This window comes from Tiliqua scincoides, chromosome 1 (genome assembly GCF_035046505.1).
Source record: "Tiliqua scincoides isolate rTilSci1 chromosome 1, rTilSci1.hap2, whole genome shotgun sequence".
NCBI lineage: Eukaryota > Metazoa > Chordata > Lepidosauria > Squamata > Scincidae > Tiliqua > Tiliqua scincoides.
In genome coordinates, this window is record NC_089821.1 from 121,213,971 (window position 1) to 121,235,033 (window position 21,063).

General features: G+C 41.5%; 1 protein-coding gene across 1 annotated transcript in view; it reads right to left on the bottom strand.

The window, feature by feature from the left end:
• SATB2 (SATB homeobox 2) overlaps nt 1–21,063 on the bottom strand; it is a 165,661-nt gene that overhangs the window by 132,692 nt on the left and 11,906 nt on the right. The window contains exon 2 of the mRNA XM_066636057.1: nt 10,415–10,591. Within this exon, the coding sequence (XP_066492154.1) occupies nt 10,415–10,591 (177 nt within the window). The remainder of the gene's footprint in view (nt 1–10,414; nt 10,592–21,063) is intronic.

A 21,063-nucleotide genomic window follows, 5' to 3' on the forward strand; every position in this document is an offset into this window, starting at 1 on the left:
TGTCCTTTGTTTCTTGGTAAGGGACAAGCATCCATGGAATTTCTCATCTGCGGTGGGTTCTGGAACCAAACCACAGATAATGAGGCACCACTATAATTCATTTCTACTATTGAGCTAAGTCTTTTTTGTTCAAGGGAAAAAATCATACTAAAAAATAAGAGAATGTCCAGCCCTGTGCATACAGTCTCTTAAGAAGGAAAAAAAAGGAAGCATATCCAGTATGCATATAAACTACGCTCCAGCAGAAATTCCTTCCATGGGCAAAGACATATGCCTGTGAATGCAGCCTCTCATAATTTACTGGGTACTGTTCTGGAAGTTCCTCACCACATCCTTGAGAGTGGGTTTTTCAAGGGGTGCTGCTTGAAGTGGAGGGGAAGCTTCAGGATCTCCATATATGGGCAGACGAGCCATGTATGGATCGTTCAAGGGGTGCTTGCAATACACCCCTTGCGTTCAAGCCATGCACCCCTTGCATTCAAGCCATGTATGGATCATTCAAGGGGTGCTGCTTGAAGTGGAGGGGAAACTTCAGGGTCTCCATACATGGGCAGAAGGGCACACTGGACCCTGGCCACTGTGTTTTGATTTACATTCTATCATGGTGATCATCACAATGTAAAATTTTAGTTTGCAAGTTTCTTGGGAAGCATCCACAATTGCACCTGCACAACTTGCATAAGTGTAACCCACCTTTTCCACCCCACCAATGCCCCCAAGTACCTTGAAAAGCCATTGCTGAAAGACTCTCAGCAGCAACATGGGATATAGATTGGGAGACTGCAGAGGAAGGGGGAGACAGTACCAAGTTGCAAAAAGCTGTATAATCAAAGACTATGAAAGCATAAATAGTATCTAAATGGATATCAAACAGTGGTCCAAAATACGTCCAAATGCAGTAATCCTATTTCACATGCACACAAGCTACTCTGAAAGCAAACATACCACCACACCAAGTTAGGAGGTAATGTACGTACATGCAGTACCCCATCTGGACTTCAATGAAATAGCCAACCAAAAGCAGTGGTGTAGCTAGCAGGCGATGAGGGGCAGGCTGCCTCAGAGCTTCACATGAGAGGGTACCATGTGAGACCAGCCAAGATAGCGGTGGCCACCTCTTAGGGTTTTTGCCAAGCTGCTGCAAACCTCGCAGCACTTTGCTCAGACGCCTGCAAGAGCTCAGCAGAAGCTGAAAGCCATCCAGGAAGCAGATGGAGAAAGAAATGGGGTGGGGTAGCCACATTGTGAAGCCATGACCCTCCTCCAAACCCAGAAGTGACATCACAGTATCATGCAATGTCATGACATAACGCGACACCACCACCTCAGATGGCACTGCCCTAGCTACACCACTAACCTAGAGTAACTGAGAGTGCAGAAGCATGCAGAACTGGAGCACAACATTATATTGGAGCTGTACTATTAGGTCTCCTTCCATAAGTATTCCCTCAAAATTACTACTCTAATGTTGCCAATAGTTATATAGATTTTTCTTTCATGCCTCTTGCTCAGTTTATGACTTGGCAAAAACCCCTGACTCAGAAGTTTGTCCCTGCCAGATAATGCTCAAAACAAACATTTTCCCTCTTCATTCTCCTCACAACTAGTTCACAGAATTCACAGAGTGCTGAAAAGCGACAAACTTGGAAAGACAACACACTGTCTGCTAACAATCTCTGGGCAAAGCAACATTTTTAGCAGGAAGTTTTCATTGTGAAAGTAGTCAGAAGCATCCACCAGTTAACACACTAATGATTTTTGGTTAGGGAGAAAAAAGGGATAAAGGCCAACTGTGGCTAAGAAGCAAATACATTACACTACAAGAACAATTTAACTAGAATCATGGATGACACATTCTCTTCCAACCTCATCTCTATAATTTAATTCTTTATTTTAAAGTGTTGAGCCCCAATAAGTACAAATAATTTATAGGACAGAATGAAAGAATGCAGATACTTTCATAATGTGTCAGTAAGGCAACATATTTAATTTATTTGACTGTTAATTTTTAAAAAAAGTTTAGGAGTTTTGCTCCAACAAGTGACAACATCCATAAGCCTCAAGAAATGCAACAATTATGTTTTTATAGTTTGCCGCTTTCTGTAGAAATCTTAAAAAGCCAAATACTAATACAACATATGCAAGCAAATCCTACAAGGCCAAAGAAACAGCATGTTTTTCTGCCATGGTTAGGATGAGGAATCAAGCAAATAAAATTTTAGTAAGCAAAGAATGGTTAAGAAACAACCAATACAGGTACACAGAAAGTAGTGTGGTGCAGAGTTAACAGTACTGTAATCACTGTTGGCCCCAACACACTACTTTCAATCACTATGCAAGCATGACAACCCATACCCTGCAGCTGTACCTGCAGATGTTCAGGACCAGTAAAATGGCAGCAAACACCAAAGTTGCAGTTCCTCGAATTATACAATATGTTGGCTTTGACTAGCCTACATCATGTTAAACTACTGAACACTTGGAGTAAGAACAGTGCCCTGGGTAAAATGAATAAAAAGTAATATTAGGAAACATGGCAGTTGAATAGTACCAGGATATTATGGTCTTGGTTTGGCACTGTTTGGCAGAGACTTTTCTTCAACTATCAAGACTATAGAAAAAACTTTACTAGGTACCCTCAAACTAATCTTTTAAGGGCCCAATCCTATAGCCTGCTATCTCACAGCATCACTGATGGAGCGCACACTGCATGCCATGGGAGAACAACCCGACAGCCCAGGAGAGATAAGCAAAAAATCTTTCTTACCTCCCTGTAGGTCACCTGACCTCCAATGGGTCTCTTCAGACCTATGGCAGCTATTTAGCTGGCATAAGTCAAAGGAGACTTGGGATGGTTCAGGGTGGGGAAAAGGGGATAGGATCTCAGTGTGCATGGCTGCCACCATGATCCTTCCCCTCCTGCCCCCAAACTGCCTCCTGCTTGGCCTGCTCCCCACCCCAAACTGGCCCCAATCCTTCCTGAAACGCCGCCAACCTACCTGCTCCGAAGGGCATCTGCAAGAGGCTGTCGCATTCATGAGGCCTCTGGTCATTTGTGCTGGCAGCCCTGGTGCACACGACAGCAGCACAACTTTTGCACCATTGGTCCAGGACTTACGGTGGCAGATCACAAGATCTGAAAACATAAGCCCCAGATTAGAATCGGGCAGCCCGATTCTAAATGCTCCTCTCCAACATTTTACAGAAATATACACTGTATTTTTAGCACATTGAGAACAGAGTCAGTTTTGAACACGAGGTTCAGCACAGAGAATGTATTAAATAGAATATGAAGCAAATTTTCCTTGTTCAATTCCAAAAGGAATCCTCTCCCCCCCCTTTTTTTTAAGAAACAGGTTTTGAATAATGCCAGTTGTTCAGACTCACATTCGCAAGGTTATTTTCATATATCTGTAGAACAAAATTATTCTCTATGTGGTTTTAAACATATTTCCTACTCTAAGTTCTCCAGATAGAATAGATTACAAACGTGAAAATAAAAGGCTATATTTATCTGAGGCAGTGAGAACTGTGAGAAAATTTAAAAAAAAATTGAAGAAGTGCTTTGGGATTCAAGTATGTTCAAGTCTTCTGGAATACACTTTATTGTCCTCCACAACTGCACAGCTTCCAATTGAATTTATTATCTTCAAGACTACTTACCTCAAGCAGTCCCCACAGGTCAGTAGTATCTATTCAGGGAGTTTCTTGAGTATTGCAATCTCTCATTGCAAACTTAAACACACTTTCTTGGAAGTATGAATGACTGATTACAATGACATTTACCGACAAAATGCATTTAAGATCCACTTAGGATTTCACCCAGTGTTCCCAGTGAACCTCCAAACATACGTTCTCAAACTGAAGTTTGTCAAAGTAACAGAAATATAAGACGACAACTGTGGTGGGGAGAAAGAAATAGGCGGGGCACACACAACCATTCTTCATATGCCAATTGTCCTCCACCTCCAGTCTCTGCTCCATCAGGTTTACTCCCAATCACTGAACCCAGATGGGGGAAGAAAGCTATTGAAAAAGCCTGAGGGAAAGGTCTGCACAGCAAATCAAGAATACTTAAACCCCCCCACCACCAACCAAGTCTCTCATGCAGACTACACTAACTTTAGAAAACAAGCAAGACTTTGAGAAACTCATGTTGACATCATGTAGTTCTGCCTTTTATAGGTCATAGTAACAAAACAGAGAAGTCTTTTTAACACCATATTCAAGAATCAAGTGATGGAGTTGTGAAGGTTAGCATCTTCTGCCAGAAAAAAGAAAAAGGAAGCTAGAAGTTATATGAAATACAGTTTACGTTCTACTGAGCATGGATATGTTCCTAGCTAAGCGTGAAAATCCCTAAACTCCAGTGTTTCTCGTACCACTGGAGGTACTTGAGGTGGTGGTAAGTGATACACACTGAACACCCAGATCCCAGTCACCAGGCAGTAGACCAGCTACACAATGCGACAAGCAGCTGTAGGACGCTCGGCTCAGTAGTAGAGCTCCACATGTACTTTTTGCACACGCAAAAAAAGCCCTCCTGTCTGCCCTGAGCATCTTACCAGTGTTTGTTGTGTTGCATCTGGCCTCCCAGTCTGGAAGTAACTGGTGATGACATCATCACCAGTTACTTCTGGTGATACTTCCAAGACATGAAACATGCGAAGTGATACAGTGGGGGACAAACATTGAGAAATGCGTGTTAGAGGCCAAAATAGATCTTACATTAAACTCATCGATATGCAAGATTTTCTTTTCAAGCATGGGGGGGGGGGGAGGAAAAAAAGAGCAATCCAGACTGGGACCACAACAAAAGAGTGGCCTTAACCCTTTACTTTCTCCACAGTCTTAATCCCAACTAAGCCCTCGGTGGCTGCTGTTTGACAAAACAAAAAAGCTCCCACTGGTGCCAATGGGAGCTTCCCCCCACTTTGTCAAATAGAAGCAGATGAACCTGTTCCAGATTAGGGTTATGTGGGGGCACAAAATTAATGCCCCTCCCCCCACTGTGGTCCAAGTCCAGAGTTGATCCCCATCGCTGCTATTTTGGGCAGAGGAGGAACAGTTAACAATACAATCCTACACTTCTGAAATGTCATTCTGAGCAGCATAGGATAGAGTGTGCGCTTTGGGCTGCTGTTACAACAGTTACACTAACTTACCACCACTGTACCACTACTGTAGCCTTAGTTCTACCAACATACACCAGCACAACACTGCACTAACATGCCTCCAACACTGGCGCACTACCACCAATATAATCTCCCAAGCAAGGTGGAGACATGAGAGGGATGAGGAGTTGATTATGCCATATCCTAAACTCCTCCAGATGATAGACGCACCCCAAGCATTAGCAAAATGCTATACCAATGCCAGGACTAGTATAGAAAAATCACAGGAAGCAAAGGGAAAGAACAAAAACCGGGGGAAAAATCTCAACTCCTACCACTTTCCTGTGGCAGAGTATAGGATGCAAACTACACTTCACAGCCAATCACAGCACACCAACACCTGCCAAGGATACCAAACCTCAGGTGACAGGCTGCAGGACATGGTACTATATGACTGGCATCACTCATGTCACACATACTTAAGAGTACATACGAACACAAGAACTTTGGTGACGGGAACTATGAAGAAAGGACACTTTGCACAAACAGCCTGCTGCCCCTCCCAACATGCAAGGCAAGACATTGTTAACATTTGTCCTCTCAGAATCTCAGTTCAGGTATTCTATCCCAGGAGGACTCCACACACAAACATCCAAGTCAAATTTCCACTCTACCATCCCAACAGAAGGAGCAACGAAAATGCACGCCATACAGGTAAGCAATGAACATAAGAACATCCCCACTGGATCAGGCCATAGGCCCATCTAGTCCAGCTTCCTGTATCTCACAGCGGCCCCACCAAATGCCCCAGGGAGCACACCAGATAACAAGAGACCTCATTCTGGCACACTCCCTTGCATCTAGCATTCTGACATAGCCCATTTCTAAAATCAGGAGGTTGTACATGCACATCATGGCTTGTAACCCGTAATGGATTTTTCCTCCAGAAACTTGTCCAATCCCCTTTTAAAGGCGTCCAGGCCAGACGCCATCACCACATCCTGTGGCAAGGAGTTCCACAGACCAACCACACACTGAGTAAAGAAATATTTTCTTTTGTCTGTTCTAACTCTCCCAACGCTCAATTTTAGCGGATGTCCCCTGGTTCTGGTGTTATGTGAGAGTGTAAAGAGCATCTCCCTATCCACTCTGTCCATCCCCTGCATAATTTTGTATGTCTCAATCATGTCCCCCCTCAGGTGTCTCTTTTCTAGGCTGAAGAGGCCCAAACGCCGTAGCCTTTCCTCATAAAGAAGGTGCCCCAGCCCCGTAATCATCTTAGTTGCTCTCTTTTGCACCTTTTCCATTTCCACTATGTCTTTTTTGAGAGAATAGAGAATAATTATTCTTTTGAACTACATTTATGTTCTGCCCTTCTTGCAAGGAACTCACCAAAGCCTACACAGCTCTTCTTCTTCCCTTTAACCTGCTTCACATGATCATTGAGAGAAAAGACTGAGATATTGTGCGAGTGGCCTAGGCTCACCCAGCAATCTTCATGGCTAAATAGAGATTTGAACCCAAGTTGAACTGTTCCTAGGGCAACATTAACCACTACATCTTCTCTGTGTATTTTGCAACCTCTATTAGTCAAAGCACCCACCAAGAATTCAAAACAGTCCCATTGGACTATTTTGTATAAAATATACAAAAAACAGGCAAAACATATACTGAAAAAAAACTCAGCTGCTGTATTTGACCACTGAGTTCCCTTCCCACTTGGATCTCTTGTGATTGAATTTTACTACATTTTGCTCCATCACAGAAGCCAAGGAAAATTGAAAAAGTATTGGTCTGACAGGTGAAACCTGTTTATCTGCGAATTTTGTATCCGCTTATCTGGCTCAACACAGGCCCACCCGAAGCCCCATAAGGCAACCGGAGCGGTACTCTGAGCATCTCCGGTGGCTCTTCTTAGGTTTCTACAGGCCTCAGAAAGGCCCCTGAAAGTGTTGGAAGGCCACTTCTCTGGTTTTCAGAGAAAACTGGGGGGGGGGGCTTTCTGAGGCCTGGAAAGGCTGTGCACAGCCTTTAAGGGTCTCAGAAAGGCCTCTGGAGGTTCCAGCTGAAAACCTGAAGTGCCCTTCTAGGACCTCCAGAGGCCAATCTGAGGCCCTTAAAGGCCACAAACAGCTTCTACAGGTCTCAGAATGGCTCTGGTCATCTTCAGAGTCCCAGTGAGTTCGAAAATCCCAAGTCTCATTATCCACAGTTTTCTGTATCTGCAGAGGGGTGTCAGGGAACAGATCCCCTCTGGGTACAGAGGCAGGCATCATCTGTATTACTCCTAATTAGAAAGATATCATTATGGATGCAGCCAAGCAGATGTCAAACATGATGCTTTTCTAAAACAGATTACTAAGCCTTTTAAGAGGCAAGCCAGTGATAATGGGAACTTCAGTTATTCTATCACCTGCAGAAAGTCTACCTTGACTAAGAATGGAAGGTCCAATAAATTCCTGCCTTGATGACAACTTTATCTTTCAGAATGTGAAGGAAAGAGCAAGAAGGTTGGCTATCCTGGACTCAGGGCCCAATCCTATGGGACACCAGCACCAGGTGTTACAAACATGCCATAAGGCGTGTCTGTGACAGCTGGAGAGAAGAAACTGCCAGCGCTGGGCCCAGTGCCAGATGGATGCTGCCCAGAGCAAGGTAAGAGCTCCGGGTGACAGTAAGGGCCTTGGGGGCAGGGGGAGTTACTGACCCGGGGGGGGGGGGGATGGGACAGGCAAAGGCCTGCACCGCCAGATTCTATTTTCCATGTTGGGCTGCAAAATAGCCAGTGCAGACTTGAGAAGCCTGGGGCCTTCATTAGGGGAAGGAGCCACTGGAGACAGTATAGCTATTTTGTTACTGCTGCGTGCAGCAGCGCCGGGGATAGGATTAGGCTGTTAATCCTTTTTAACAGGGAAGAATTGGTCAAAGAAGAGAAAATGGCAGGGACTTTCGTTGACAGTGACAATGTCATCTTAGAATTCATTATATTGAGGGAAAGGAATACTAAAAGGTAGTCAGATTGTGCCTCTTCAGCTGATTTTAAAGTGATCAGAGGATAATTAATTAATGATGCCTTGGTTACTTAATTCAGAATGGTGGGCATGAGCAACTGTGTTAACCAAGATAGGCAGAGCTGTCAAAGAGGAAGCCAAGTCACTGTGACATAAACAATGGGACATAGTGACCTTTATATTCAGAGACAAATGTTCTTAAAATAACATGAAGTGGTTCTATTAAATACTTTGCTTTTTATTTTTAGTAACCAAATGCAGTGTTGTTCTGTACTATTGTTTGTATGCTTCATTTCCAATCAGACCCTAATTACCACAACAAATTTTTTGTCAATCAAATTTTTTTTAATTTTTAAAAACTGCTTTAGCAATTCTACCTTACTAGCAATCAGTTTGAGGATGCTTCTATTTTATCTAAACCAAAATTCATATAGAACATGTCCAAATTTCTCAAAGGCAATTTAAAAGGAAATAAAGAAAACTGCTGTTAATGCCTAAACACATTTTAAAAATTATTCATAGCTTAAGTCTAGGCAGAGCTGCTAAGATGCAACTCCCACTGATACCAATGAGACACTTTTAAATAAGCATACTTAGAATGATCAGCCTGAAATTAAATTAATTTTGCAAGGCATTCCACTATTATCATAAAGGAATAAGATAATGGCTTCTAACTAGCTTTTCATGAAGGGAAATATCATTTTACTCCATTCTAAGGGATTGTCTAAAATTAAGGAAGAAGTAATTTTCAGGCACTTCAATTTTTAAAAATGGAGTCTTCACTATGATTATTAAAAACGAGGAGAACAGGAATGCTCAGCTACAAAAAGGGCACTGAATATAATAAACAAAATGTTATGTTTAAAATAAAAGACAATCCAGCCTGTATGACACACAGGACTCAAAAGATTAATCAGTACAATTAATGTAATCATTTCTGAATGGAAGGTTTAACAATTAGCAAAGAGAGATGAAACTCTTTCAGATCTCATCTGGCAATTTAATGTGACTTTCTTAAACCATGTCTTTCTCCTCATGAGAAAATAGTTACCTTTAAACTATGATACAAATCAGAGTATAGGTGGAGCCTATTTATCCGCATTAGTTCCGTTCTGTGACTCGGCACGATTAACAAAATATGCATTGTGCTAAATTCCATAGAGTTACGCAAATACACTGCAGGCTGACACTTCCGGATGGAAGGAAACTAAGGCAGCTGTTATTAATCCCCTCCGCTCTTTACTCAGCCCTCCCCGTTGCCAAGCTGCCCAGCTTCTTTCACATGGGATGCTGATCTTTTAAGAGTTCAGCCCTATGCGTTTCTACTTCATTCCAGTCAATGGGTCTTACTCCCAGGGAAGTGTGGAGAGGATCGTAGGCTAAATCTCATGCTTTACTTGGTGGGAAGGCTTGCTTGTGTCTGTGATATCCTGCACCATGGGGGGGGGTGCTTGTGTCAGTGATTGTCTGCACCATCTCGATGGGGGGGGGGATTTGGCAAACACTCCCTGGGATTTTTAAAGCAATCCCCTCTGTTGCTACCACACCTGCCACTGTGTGTGTGTGTGTGTGTGAGAGAGAGAGAGCGCGCTCCACCTTGCTGCACATGTTCTGGCTACAGAGATTTTTGCCCCCCCCTTCCCCTCTTCAGCTTCTCTGCTGGCTCAGGGGCTCCAGGAGTGTTACTGTTCCTCTTCCAGGGCTCCAGGGCTATTTCCCTGCCTGGGCAAGGCAGAGTCTTTTTGCAGTGTTCTGGCTGCCTGGAAATGGATCAAGACACCAGTGCAGGGCAAAGGAGGCAAAGGTGTGTGTGGCTTTCGGTCCCCCCACCCCATGAGACAAATCCGCAGATTAAAAAATCTGGATAAATAGGCTGCACCTGTATATTTTAAAATTGGTTAGAAGGCAGTTAACCAAAATTAGTGTGACACTCTATCAGGAGGAAAAATTGATATTACAACACAGTCATTTTTTAAATAATTATCATAAATGCCTGTATTGTTAAAACAAGCTTTTTCAGTGTCTACTCTGCACCAGTTACACAGACATTTTGTATATTCCTCTTCTGAGGCAACAGCTGTGAACCAGGCAGCAGACATACCTTCAGGAGAACTCAAAATTTAGTGTGTGCATTTTCACATGATTTCTTAGTCCGACTGAATAGCTGCTTCCTAGGAAATAGCTGCTTCCTAGGAATAGCTGCTTCCTTTCTTACTTGACTCTAGAATAGCCTTATGGAGGGTTCTTGCATGGTAGCAATCAAAACAATCAGATGCTTTTGGGTAGTACCTTGTGCCTGAGCTGCAGAGCTGTGCGAATATCCGAGAGCCAAGAGCGCAGTCTCCACAAGCTGACTAAAAAGCACATCTTTGCGAACCAGAACAAACTCTGCATGTTCTTCCCGATTATCATACTCAAGAGAAGCATCCAGCTGCTCCACCACACAAAAGACAGGGATCATCAAACCTGGAGGGAGAGAGAAAGATGGATGAATCCACAAATACAGAACATATGAAGGAGACCTGTGAAGAACATATGAAGATTAGACCAGGGGTGACAAACCCGGCCCGTGGGCCATTTGCAGCCCTTAGGAATCCCTGATCTGGCCCACAGGCACTCCAATGAGCCTTTGGCCCATAACAGACTGTTGGAGCCTACTCTGGCCCATGACTGCCGGTCACAACCACCAGGCACGAGCTGTGGGTCAAGTTAGAGCAAGGCCTTTTATAGTCTCCATGTGTTTTCTGCTTTTCCCTCCATTATTTTACCACCACCACCACCACCACTGCCTCTGAACAACTTATGTCTCTATATGTTTCTGGCTTAGTCCGTATGTTTTCACTTGCAAGAGGTGTGTGGCTAACAGTTCATAGTTCTCATGTGGTCTACATGCCTATATCATGGTTCTCGTGTGTATCATAAAATAAGCTCAGTAAAATTCATTCACTCATATAAGTTCCGCCTCTAATGTATTAATTTATTAAATGTATTTTTCCCCTGACCCCTGACACAATGTCAGAGAGATGATGTGGCCCTCCTGCCAAAATGTTTGACCACCATTGGATTAGACCAAGGGTTCATATAGTCCAGTATCCATTTTCCACCAGTGGCAAGTCAGATGTCTTTGATAAATTCCATAAGCAAGGCATCAAGGCAACAGTTCCATCAAGCTTGTTTGTCACCAGCACCAGGTATTCAGAGGCATACAGGTTCTGAATATGCAGATTCCATTTCATATAATCATTAATGGCCACTAATGAACAGAAATGTCAATTTCTGTAACCCGTATCAGAAGTCATCACCTAATCTTTTTATTTTACTTATTAGCATTTCTAACCCATCTCTTGATCAAGGACTTCTGAAGCAGTTAACATTTTAAAACAAAAGTATTGGATAAGATTCAAAGCTGAATAAGCAGAAGGAAACTCACAATGAAGAATCATTTCAAGTTCCTATTCTCTAATTGCAGCCCCCTGAACACTTTGAAAAATTATTTCAGAGAAATTGAGGGACCCATGGAAACAGCATGGTCAGTGGAAGACTGCAGTGGGAAGAGTGAGTCCACAGAATCAAAGCAGAAGCACTTTCTGTGTGAGGGGCTCAACTATGGAGGTATCAAAATTTACCAAGAAGAGACCTGAGGGAATCCACACTACTGGTATATACTTCTCACTCCCAGCAACTGAAATGAGCTGCACCTCATTCCTTCCTGCAGAAAAGACATTTATTTAATCCAAAATAAGATCCAAAAGCCAGTACGGCTACTTTGCAGATGCAAGGCTAGAGCTAGCCCCCCCCCCCTTCCAGACATAATGTTAGTTATCTGCAGAGTTAGAACAAAGGAGAAAGTTGACAAATTGGGAGTAGCCAGACAGCTTATTTAGGTACATCTGAGCAGGGCCAGCTTGTCCATGAAGTTGGCTAAAAGGCTCATATTAGAAAGCAAGGTAGGGAGGAGTGGTAAACTGACAAATGATGCTCCACACCCCACATAGTGATGCTGCCCACTATCCCCCTCTGGCTTGCCGTTCACTTGCACCACTTCAGTTGGCTCTCTGATCTTATCCCCCACTTGCTAAGAGTGAGAATCGGGCCAGCAGCAGCTTCTTTCTTCCTCCAGTGCCATCTCACACACACACACACACACACACACACACACCCCTCATGCTAACAAGCAGGGGAGCATAGCAATTCTACCTCCTTACATGCAGCTTCAGCACAGCCTCCTTCCTCCATGATGACTCTTTTTATTTTAAACAGAATGGAGTGGAACATACTGGGGGAGGGGGCCAAGCAGTCAAAGAGCCAAGGCCAAAGCACAAGTGCTCGCACCTTTGCACAGTCCCAAAACTTTCACCAGGTCTACATCCAGTCCTTGAGCAGAGTAAACCTTGCGTTTGAGTACAGCTTTTTTACTTAGCGCCTTTCTAAACACTGCAGGGATTTTGTAACTTTCATTGAACCAACCATCTCATTTTACCTCAAAAAAGTATTTCCATGACAAAGTAATTTCCACCTACTAACACTGAATCCCCAAATTGCTGGAAAGTCACTGTTTTTGCCCCAGAAAGCATAACTATTGTGGACATTTTGCTGTGAGGATAGCAGCGACAATACTTTCACAGCACATGTGAAGCATGTCACAAATTCTACCCCCCCCCCTTGCCTGCACCTCACCCACTCTTAACTGCTTTGCTACCTCTGGGATCCTCAGATTCATCTCTCCACATTCAAACGTATGTTCTTCTTGAATATAAAATAAAGAACATTGCAACTGCACTAAGCAACCTTTACCATAAAGTTAGACCTATCCCACTTGATCACTTGGAGCTATGACTGGACCTAGTGAGTGCTAGTAAACGGATAAGAGAAAACAATCATTTCTCTATGGAAAGGACTTTCATTTGGAAAGAAGAGGCTCACAATACTAATTTGCAAACCTCACAAAGAAAGAACAAATTAACCAATATACTCTTATTCTGTCATTGCTGCAACAACCCTGGTTTCTCCTCTCACATTCAGCCTTAGGTAATGGGAAGCTGCTGGCTTATCCTAATGCAATAAGAAATCATCAGATATTAAGGTACACCATAATTTATCAGATTAAAATCTACTATTAAATACATCAACATTTTGCATTTTAACAAATCATGTAACCTATTTACAAACAAACACTTGATCTTAATAGCATAGTATTTAGATTTATTATACAGGGACGTACTAACAAGGAACAAAGGAACAAAGGAACAAATCCTCTACACCAGTAGTTCTCAAACTTTTAGCACAAGGACCCATTTTTAGAATGAGAATCTGTCCAGGACATACAGGAAGTGATGTTATGGCTGGAAGTGACATCATCAAGAAAATTAAGATAAATATAAATAAAAGTAAAACAAATAAAAAAGGGGAAGCCAGCAGTGCTCCACCAACTGAATTTTCTCTGTAGCCTGCCTGCAATAACACCTCCTCACACACAAAAAACCAGAAAGATTTTTCAGTCCTACCCAATGCCCGGTTCAATTTAAGTTTTTATAGTTCAACCATACCACTATCAGGGCCAACCTAGCTTTACAAAAAAAAGTCACCTTATCAGCTCAAGCCTCTGTTTTATTCTTTTTAGGGGGGGGCTGCCTTCTGGAGCACTTGTTACGCTCCACTTTCATCAGATTGGAACTATTCTGGTGGCCTCGCATTCTTCTTTGCCTGACCTAACCACAAGCCAAGGCACATTTGCTTACTCATGAGTAAACACAAATTTGTAGCTTAGTTTCACCTTCCATAGGGCTCAATATATTTGTCAGTTTGGAGGAAGTGACTTCCTTTTCTAGTGTTTTTTTAGGGCTACATCCATTGGATTGGGACCATTCAGGTGTCACTGGATTCCATCTCAGCCTGCCCTTTTCCATGGACCAAGGCAAGTTTGCCTAATCATGAACAAACATATGATATGGCTCAGTTTCACTTTCCATAGGGCTCCATGCATTTTCTTTCTCAGCTACCAACTAATCAGCTAAAGCTTTACAACCCACCAACAATCAGGTTGACCCACCAAGTGGGTTTGAGAAACCCTGCTTTACACCAAAGATCACAACTATAGATCTCAGGCTCTTCAGGTAAGTGACCCCAAAAAACCCACCCAAAGAAATCTGAGAAAAAGTAATTTCTCTAGCAAAAAAGTTGTTCCTGTTATGTTGCTATTGCAAGCCCTTCAATTGTTACATAAAACAGGTAGGTTTTCACCAATAGGCTATTATATAGCTAAAATTAAACACATGAGTGTTGTGAATATGCCGTAAAGCACATTAGTGGTTACTCAGAAGGAGAGTAGGCCAATGCACAGATGTGCACTGGCCTTGTGGTGCTGGAACAGCCTCAGCAAAAGCAACAGCCTCAGCAAAAAGCAACACTGTTGTAAGGGTGGCTCTGGGAGAACCCAATTATAATGGGGGCCAGATAAAGAATTTCTGGGGACCGCATGCAGCCTGTGGGTCTTATGTTTGACACCCTGACCTAAACCATCACTCACATATTAACAATGAAGTTAAAATCACTGTTCTACTCTGAAGGTGAAAACCACTCTGAAATTTCCATTAAAATTTACAGCTACCCCTGTGCACTAGAAATATAATCACCAGAAGACTGGCATTCATCTGCATGAGTTAATAAATCTATAATACGGATTATGAATTTGTTCATTATATGAAATATATGAATATAATCTTACACTAACAGGCACATTAATTCAGTTATTTCAGCAAGATTCAAGTCAAAACAAAATCTGGGGTTGGAAGGCAGTGAGAGCACAGAGCAACTTACAGTAAGTGGAAGGAATGCCTGTATGAGCAATTCCCATTAACAACCTGTCATGTGCATATGTGGTGGGAGAAAAATAGGGTTCTATTGAGCAATGCAATCCTCCACATATAGGTGCCGCTCCCCCAAGGGACATGATCATGTCTAGTGTGTTTGGCAGGGCCATCAATTTAAATGAGATCACAAGTATATGTAAATTAATGTATTTGCCTTAAATTCAAGGTTCTTTTTGAAACCAGATTGGGATAGAGGAATTTAACGACACTTGATTTAACAAAGTTCTTTTTAAATTCAAAGGAAGTCAGATTATCATTCTCAATAACACCGTAGTAGAAGAGAGAAACCAACCTCGCTTTGCCTTCTATGATCTTCCATTTATCTTTAACTGCTATGAGCAGAAACCAAAATCTAAGGAATAATTTTTTTTAATGCTCCTTTAATCAGAGTAAATGAGAGTTAAGATTGTTAGGTGGGGCAAGGGCATGCACACAGCAGGGACTATTAACATGCTAGAATATTCAAAAAGGAGTGGATAGTCTTAAATAGCTCCAAAGTCAAGGGGGTAGTAGAGGAAGTAAAACACAAAGCAAGTGGTATATTCCTAAAAGAGCAAGTATGGACAACTTCTGTGCGCTAGGGGTAAGATGGTATTGGTACCATCTGGACCCCTAGTTAGTTAGGATGTGGTGGTATAGAAGCATATTCTGCCACAAAGCCAAACACAGTGGGCAATAAGGTCGTGCAGCAAGGACATGTTTTCTTTATAGACTATTTAAATGTGGTCTGACTGAGGGACACATAGTAGTTATTCCGAGGATCACAATTGGCGCACACATTACTTTTTTTGACATTCCTACAGCAGACACCATACATACTCATGTATAAGTCAAAAAATATATTCCTTAAAATTGGCCCTGACAACATGGGTTGACTTATACATGGGTCAATATGGTGAGCGCACCTTCTAGAAGCAATGCTTGGTGAGGTAGGGTGGATCAGAGCTGAGAACAGGATGTTGGGGGGGGGGAAGGAGTAATTTTACTTACCAATAATTGTTCAGAGGCAGTCACGGAAAGCAAGCAAAAAAAGGTTTCTATGTTAGCTTCTCCAAATAGGAAAAGTGAAAGTATGAGGACTGCTGCTATGGAAAGTGAAGCACTGTACTCCTCACACAGTCTACAACTCCCATAAGTATAAATAAATAAGTACCTTCGGGTGCAATCCTAACCCCTTATGTCAGTGCTTTTCAGCACTGTGACCAATGGGTCACGTGATACATCCTGCAGTTGGGTGTCACTCACAGAGGCCTCCTCAAAGTAAGAGAATGTTTGTTCCTTTACCTCAGAACTTCATTGCCCTTATGTCAGTGTTGGAAAGCACTGACATAAGGGGTTAGGATTGCGCCCTTCATCTCCTTCCTGTTTGGAGAAGAATGTAAAATGGCTCCTTTTATTGTTTTTGCTGCTGCCTCAGAACAATTCCTGGTAAGTCGTTTTCAAAGAATTTCACACACCCCTAATTTTTGCCCCTGACTTATCCAAGTGTCATAGACAATTCCATGATTTTTGGCTCAAAACCTGCCCTCAATTTATCTGTGAGGTCTACATATACTCAAGTATCTAGGGTGATTTCATTCTCTACTCTTACTTAGACACCATAACCAAGCACAAGGATATGCATACATATAGTTGTCAAACAGACCATCATAAGTTGCTATTGTCATTATTTTCCTTTGAAGATGCAATAACCTATTAGGAAAAAATCCTTATCAAATGCAAGTCCTCTAAAGGCAGGACCCTTACCCTGAAAAATGGGTGGTAAAAAGCAAATGCAAATTCACCTTCACTATTTAACATGTTGTTTTACAAATAACCCACAACACTATATACCATGAACGATTGGATAATAAAACTGGTATTTATATACCATCTTTCTGGTCATCGGATTACTCCTCTGACTTTATTCAAGGCGGTTCACATAGGCAGGCTATCTCTAAATTCCTGAGGGGATTTTTACAATAACAGAAAGGTTCTATCTTTCAAGAACCACACAACTTTTCAGATTGATCTTTCACCGTCTGGTCTCACTTCTTGACCCCAGTTGCTCCCACGCTGGCTGACAAGCAGCTCCTTCATCTTTCACAAATTGCAGGTGGAATAACTCAGCTCAGCTTGTCAGCTGCTTCAAGGTCTTGCCATTCATGGAGCTGCCGGTGGCCTCGAACTGGCAACCTTCAGATGTTATCTTTCGGCTAACGGAGGCTCTACCTTCTAGACGAAACCTGCCCATATATTAATATTTCACTTCAAAAGAGTGATGCTGTTTCAGTATTAGTAGTATAGTTGCTTTTATAAAACCTCCTATTTAATGTATACTAGTGCTTTTGATTCCTACAGTATTAAAGACATGGTCCAGAGGGGATAGAATTATAATGAATTCCCTGAGCAGCTATGATTTTTTAAATGCCACTTTCTATGCCAAATTCCACCCCACAATTAATTTTAATGATGCCATTACAATTTCTTAAAGTAGAACCACAAATAGACCTTGTACTGGCATATGAAGATGTCATCATATGTAACTTTTAAAAGGAGAACTTTTTCCAAGAAATTCTTTTTAATGAAGAAGCTATTAATGACTTATGAGATTAGAAAATCCTGTGATTTAAAAAAGCAAAACCTCTCTTTTTTTGATGTCATTTAAAATTATATGCCTACATGAGATCTTCACTAGAATTATTATTAGTTCTTATTTTTACCGCACAATGTATTGTAGGAAATGCATTCCATATAGATATTCTGCAATTTTCAGATTTGTAATTCAATTGTCCAAATACTGTATGACAATATATGACCATAGATAAATATTCCATGAAGTCAGAATGCCTTTATATCAGCGGGGGCCTGCCTTTTTCAACTGCACTATAGCACAATTTTAAAACAAGGGCAGCAGGAGTAAGTACTACTTGCTCCCCATTCCTGCAGAATTTTGGCTACATATACATTCTCTTAATTTAGGGGCAGGAACCCCCTGCTCTGCACCTTAACTACCACTATATTTAAAAATTAGCTCATCTTTTATAGTTGTGCGAGTTCTATTGGTTCCATTTCAGTGAAAACAAAATGTTAACTATTTAAGCAAACCCTGTGGTTCCTAATAAAGACCAATAACAAAAAAATCTATAAAAAGTTATTAATAGTTTATTATAAATGTTTATAAATTAATTTCATTGTTCCATAACTGTTAAGTAGGTGGGATTTTCTAACTTTGTTTGTAGTATGTATTGGCAACCTTCAGTCTCGAAAGACTATGGTATCGCGCTCTGAAAGGTGGTTCTGGCACAGCGTCTAGTGTGGCTGAAAAGGCCAATCCGGGAGTGACAATCCCTTCCGCACCGGGAGCAAGTGCAGTCTGTCCCTGGTCTGTCTCCCTGGCTATGGGCCTTCCTTCTTTGCCTCTTAGTAATTCTACTAAATTAATGCTTCAAGTGTTTGACTGTACAGTATTTGATCAGTCAAATGATAAGTCTAATCGCTCTGCAAACCACCCAACTGAAAAGTAGATTCTGTGAAAACAAAGGGCTCATGAGGAAGAAATGCAAGTGAAGTCTGGAAAAAAAAAAGTACTTTGGAAAATCAAGTAACACATAGGATAGTTCAGACTGAGTTTGTTCTCAGTGAACAAGTCCTACATTCATGTACCCATTCACTCTGTGTGCCCCAATTATCTCCCTAATTTTCAGTGTAGTAGGAAACCATAATTTGTTGCTACAGCCAAACTAGGCAAACTAATGTTTGCACAAATTGGAAGCAACTGCCATGCCAGTGGCCCAGGCCTTGTGCTGACAGAATGCATTTCTGTAACACAAGACCCAAATAGGACTGGGCCATTAGGGCACTAAGTAAAAGCCATCTGAGCTTCACTGATGTCAAAAGTAGATCCTAGAGACTGAACAATAGCTCTAAATTTCCTTCCTCTCCTATTTTATACCTCCACACATCCTTGTTCCTAAGCTTATGACTGCCTCTGTACAACTGACCTCTGAGTAAGGAACAAGGTTACAGTTGACTTAAAACCACTAAATTATTTGGCCACTTTCCCAAACTACAATAAAAATGGCCAAGCCAGGATTGACACTAGCAGGAGGTAAAGAAGTATCAGTACCCAGTATTAATAGCTAGACATGGTTTTTTCAGTGATAACAGCCCCCCCCCCCCAAAAAAAAACAACAACAACAATATAACACCACTTTTGGTACTTGTCTTTTTTGTTTTATATTCTCTAACACCTCTCTACATGCATGTAGCTGCATCTGCTGACACTGTACTACCTATATCACCTACCTAGGACACTTTTAAAGCAATTATAATGTATAAAAATTTCCCATGGAATGAAAACACATAACACCACTTTCTGCACTTCTAACTCTGGAAAACACCAAAATCCATAAAAAAATAAAACTATGTTCATCCACCTCTGTTCATAGTTCATGTGCTCTATAGGTGGCTGACTCTGTTATTAACAACCATCAACATTTATATTACACCATGGGCACTTAACTTCTGAGAGTATGCTTTTGTAAACATTTATGAATTTTTCATAATTACAATTATCAAAAGATAATTATCAAATTATCCATAACTGGCATTTCATGTTCCATACAGAAAGCCGAAATATGCATTACATAAGATTGCCATGTTCATAAAAAACATTAAGCAAATGTGTGTCTACTTTTTTAAATTAAAAAAATGGTACCGCAAATTAGCTGCAGCTAGCTGATCACAACACCCTGCTATTTTGACCCTATGAGCTGAATCATCCACACAGCACAATGCTAATGACTCATTTTTTTAGACTCCAGGAACAATAAGTCTGTACTGTAAAGCTCGAGGTTCCCATGAGATTGCTTTCACACTGGGAACTACTTTTCTTTCTGGGTAGACTTCCCCTGGCCTATGCTAAACTATGAGATTATAAATAGCATTCTAAATGGTCTCATTTTAGCAATAAGGAAAATATGGGCCTATATGGTACCAGCATGGTAAAGAAGACTCTATTATATTAAATCATTTTCGGAGGCTGTATACAACTCAAAAAACTTACTTCTGCACGTTTGAACACCCATATAGGTAAGCGCCTTTGGTCCTAATCTCACCTTCTCACTGCAAACCTGAAGAGTAGCCATTTATTTCACTCATCAGGCTGGTTACTATAATTCTAAAATATCCTGCCACTGAGAAAACCATAATTACTGTCAGCTCAAGCAGTCAATTAACATCCACTATTTTCTATGGAAAAAAAATTCAGAAGTTCATTCAGGAAACAAGATACACAAACACACACCTCACACTTTGGGGGTGGGGGGACCTTGATAATTGTATCATGCTGGGGTTCTCAAAGACCTTATTCCATCCCTAATGAACTCTACAAATAGCATGCAATTCCAAAAACGACTTTGGGGACTTTTATCACCAAAGGAGATGTTGAAGCAGCAACCTGAGCACTCCACCACAGATAGGCCCAGTTCTTGTATTAGCTTGTGACAGCAATGCTTCCATACCGAGCATTTGCTGTGGCTTCCTATACAGGAAATTGGATCCATGTAGAAGTACTTGGATAACCACTTTCAGACCTATGTTGTACATATATGATGGTGACAAAAAACAGGTTGAGGAGGAGCACAAAATACAGGTCCATCCTTGTTATACACGGATTTTTTATACACGGATTTGACTCAACACAAATGGCCATTGCAAATGAGAAGGAATGTGATGATCCCTGGAGAAGGGGAAAAATGCATCCCTTTAAAATCAATTTAAAAAACTGAACTGTCCTTTAACAATAGCCTTGTTAATGAGGGGGGGGGGCCTGCTGGCTGACAATCCATCAGTCCTTCTCTCTCAGGGTGACCCCTCCCTTCCCCCTGAGCATGTGAAAGAAAGGTGATCACTTTGTATTTGTGAAGGGACGGGCTGAATAAAGTATCTTTCTAAGCTTTGGAGAACAACTGATTGATGGATTGTCTTCTTAATGACCCTTATCATACATCACAAAGATCAGCAAGGCTGTTTTTAAATCACTGGAGCAAAGAAACTTTTTTTTTTTAATGGATTTTGCTATAGTGC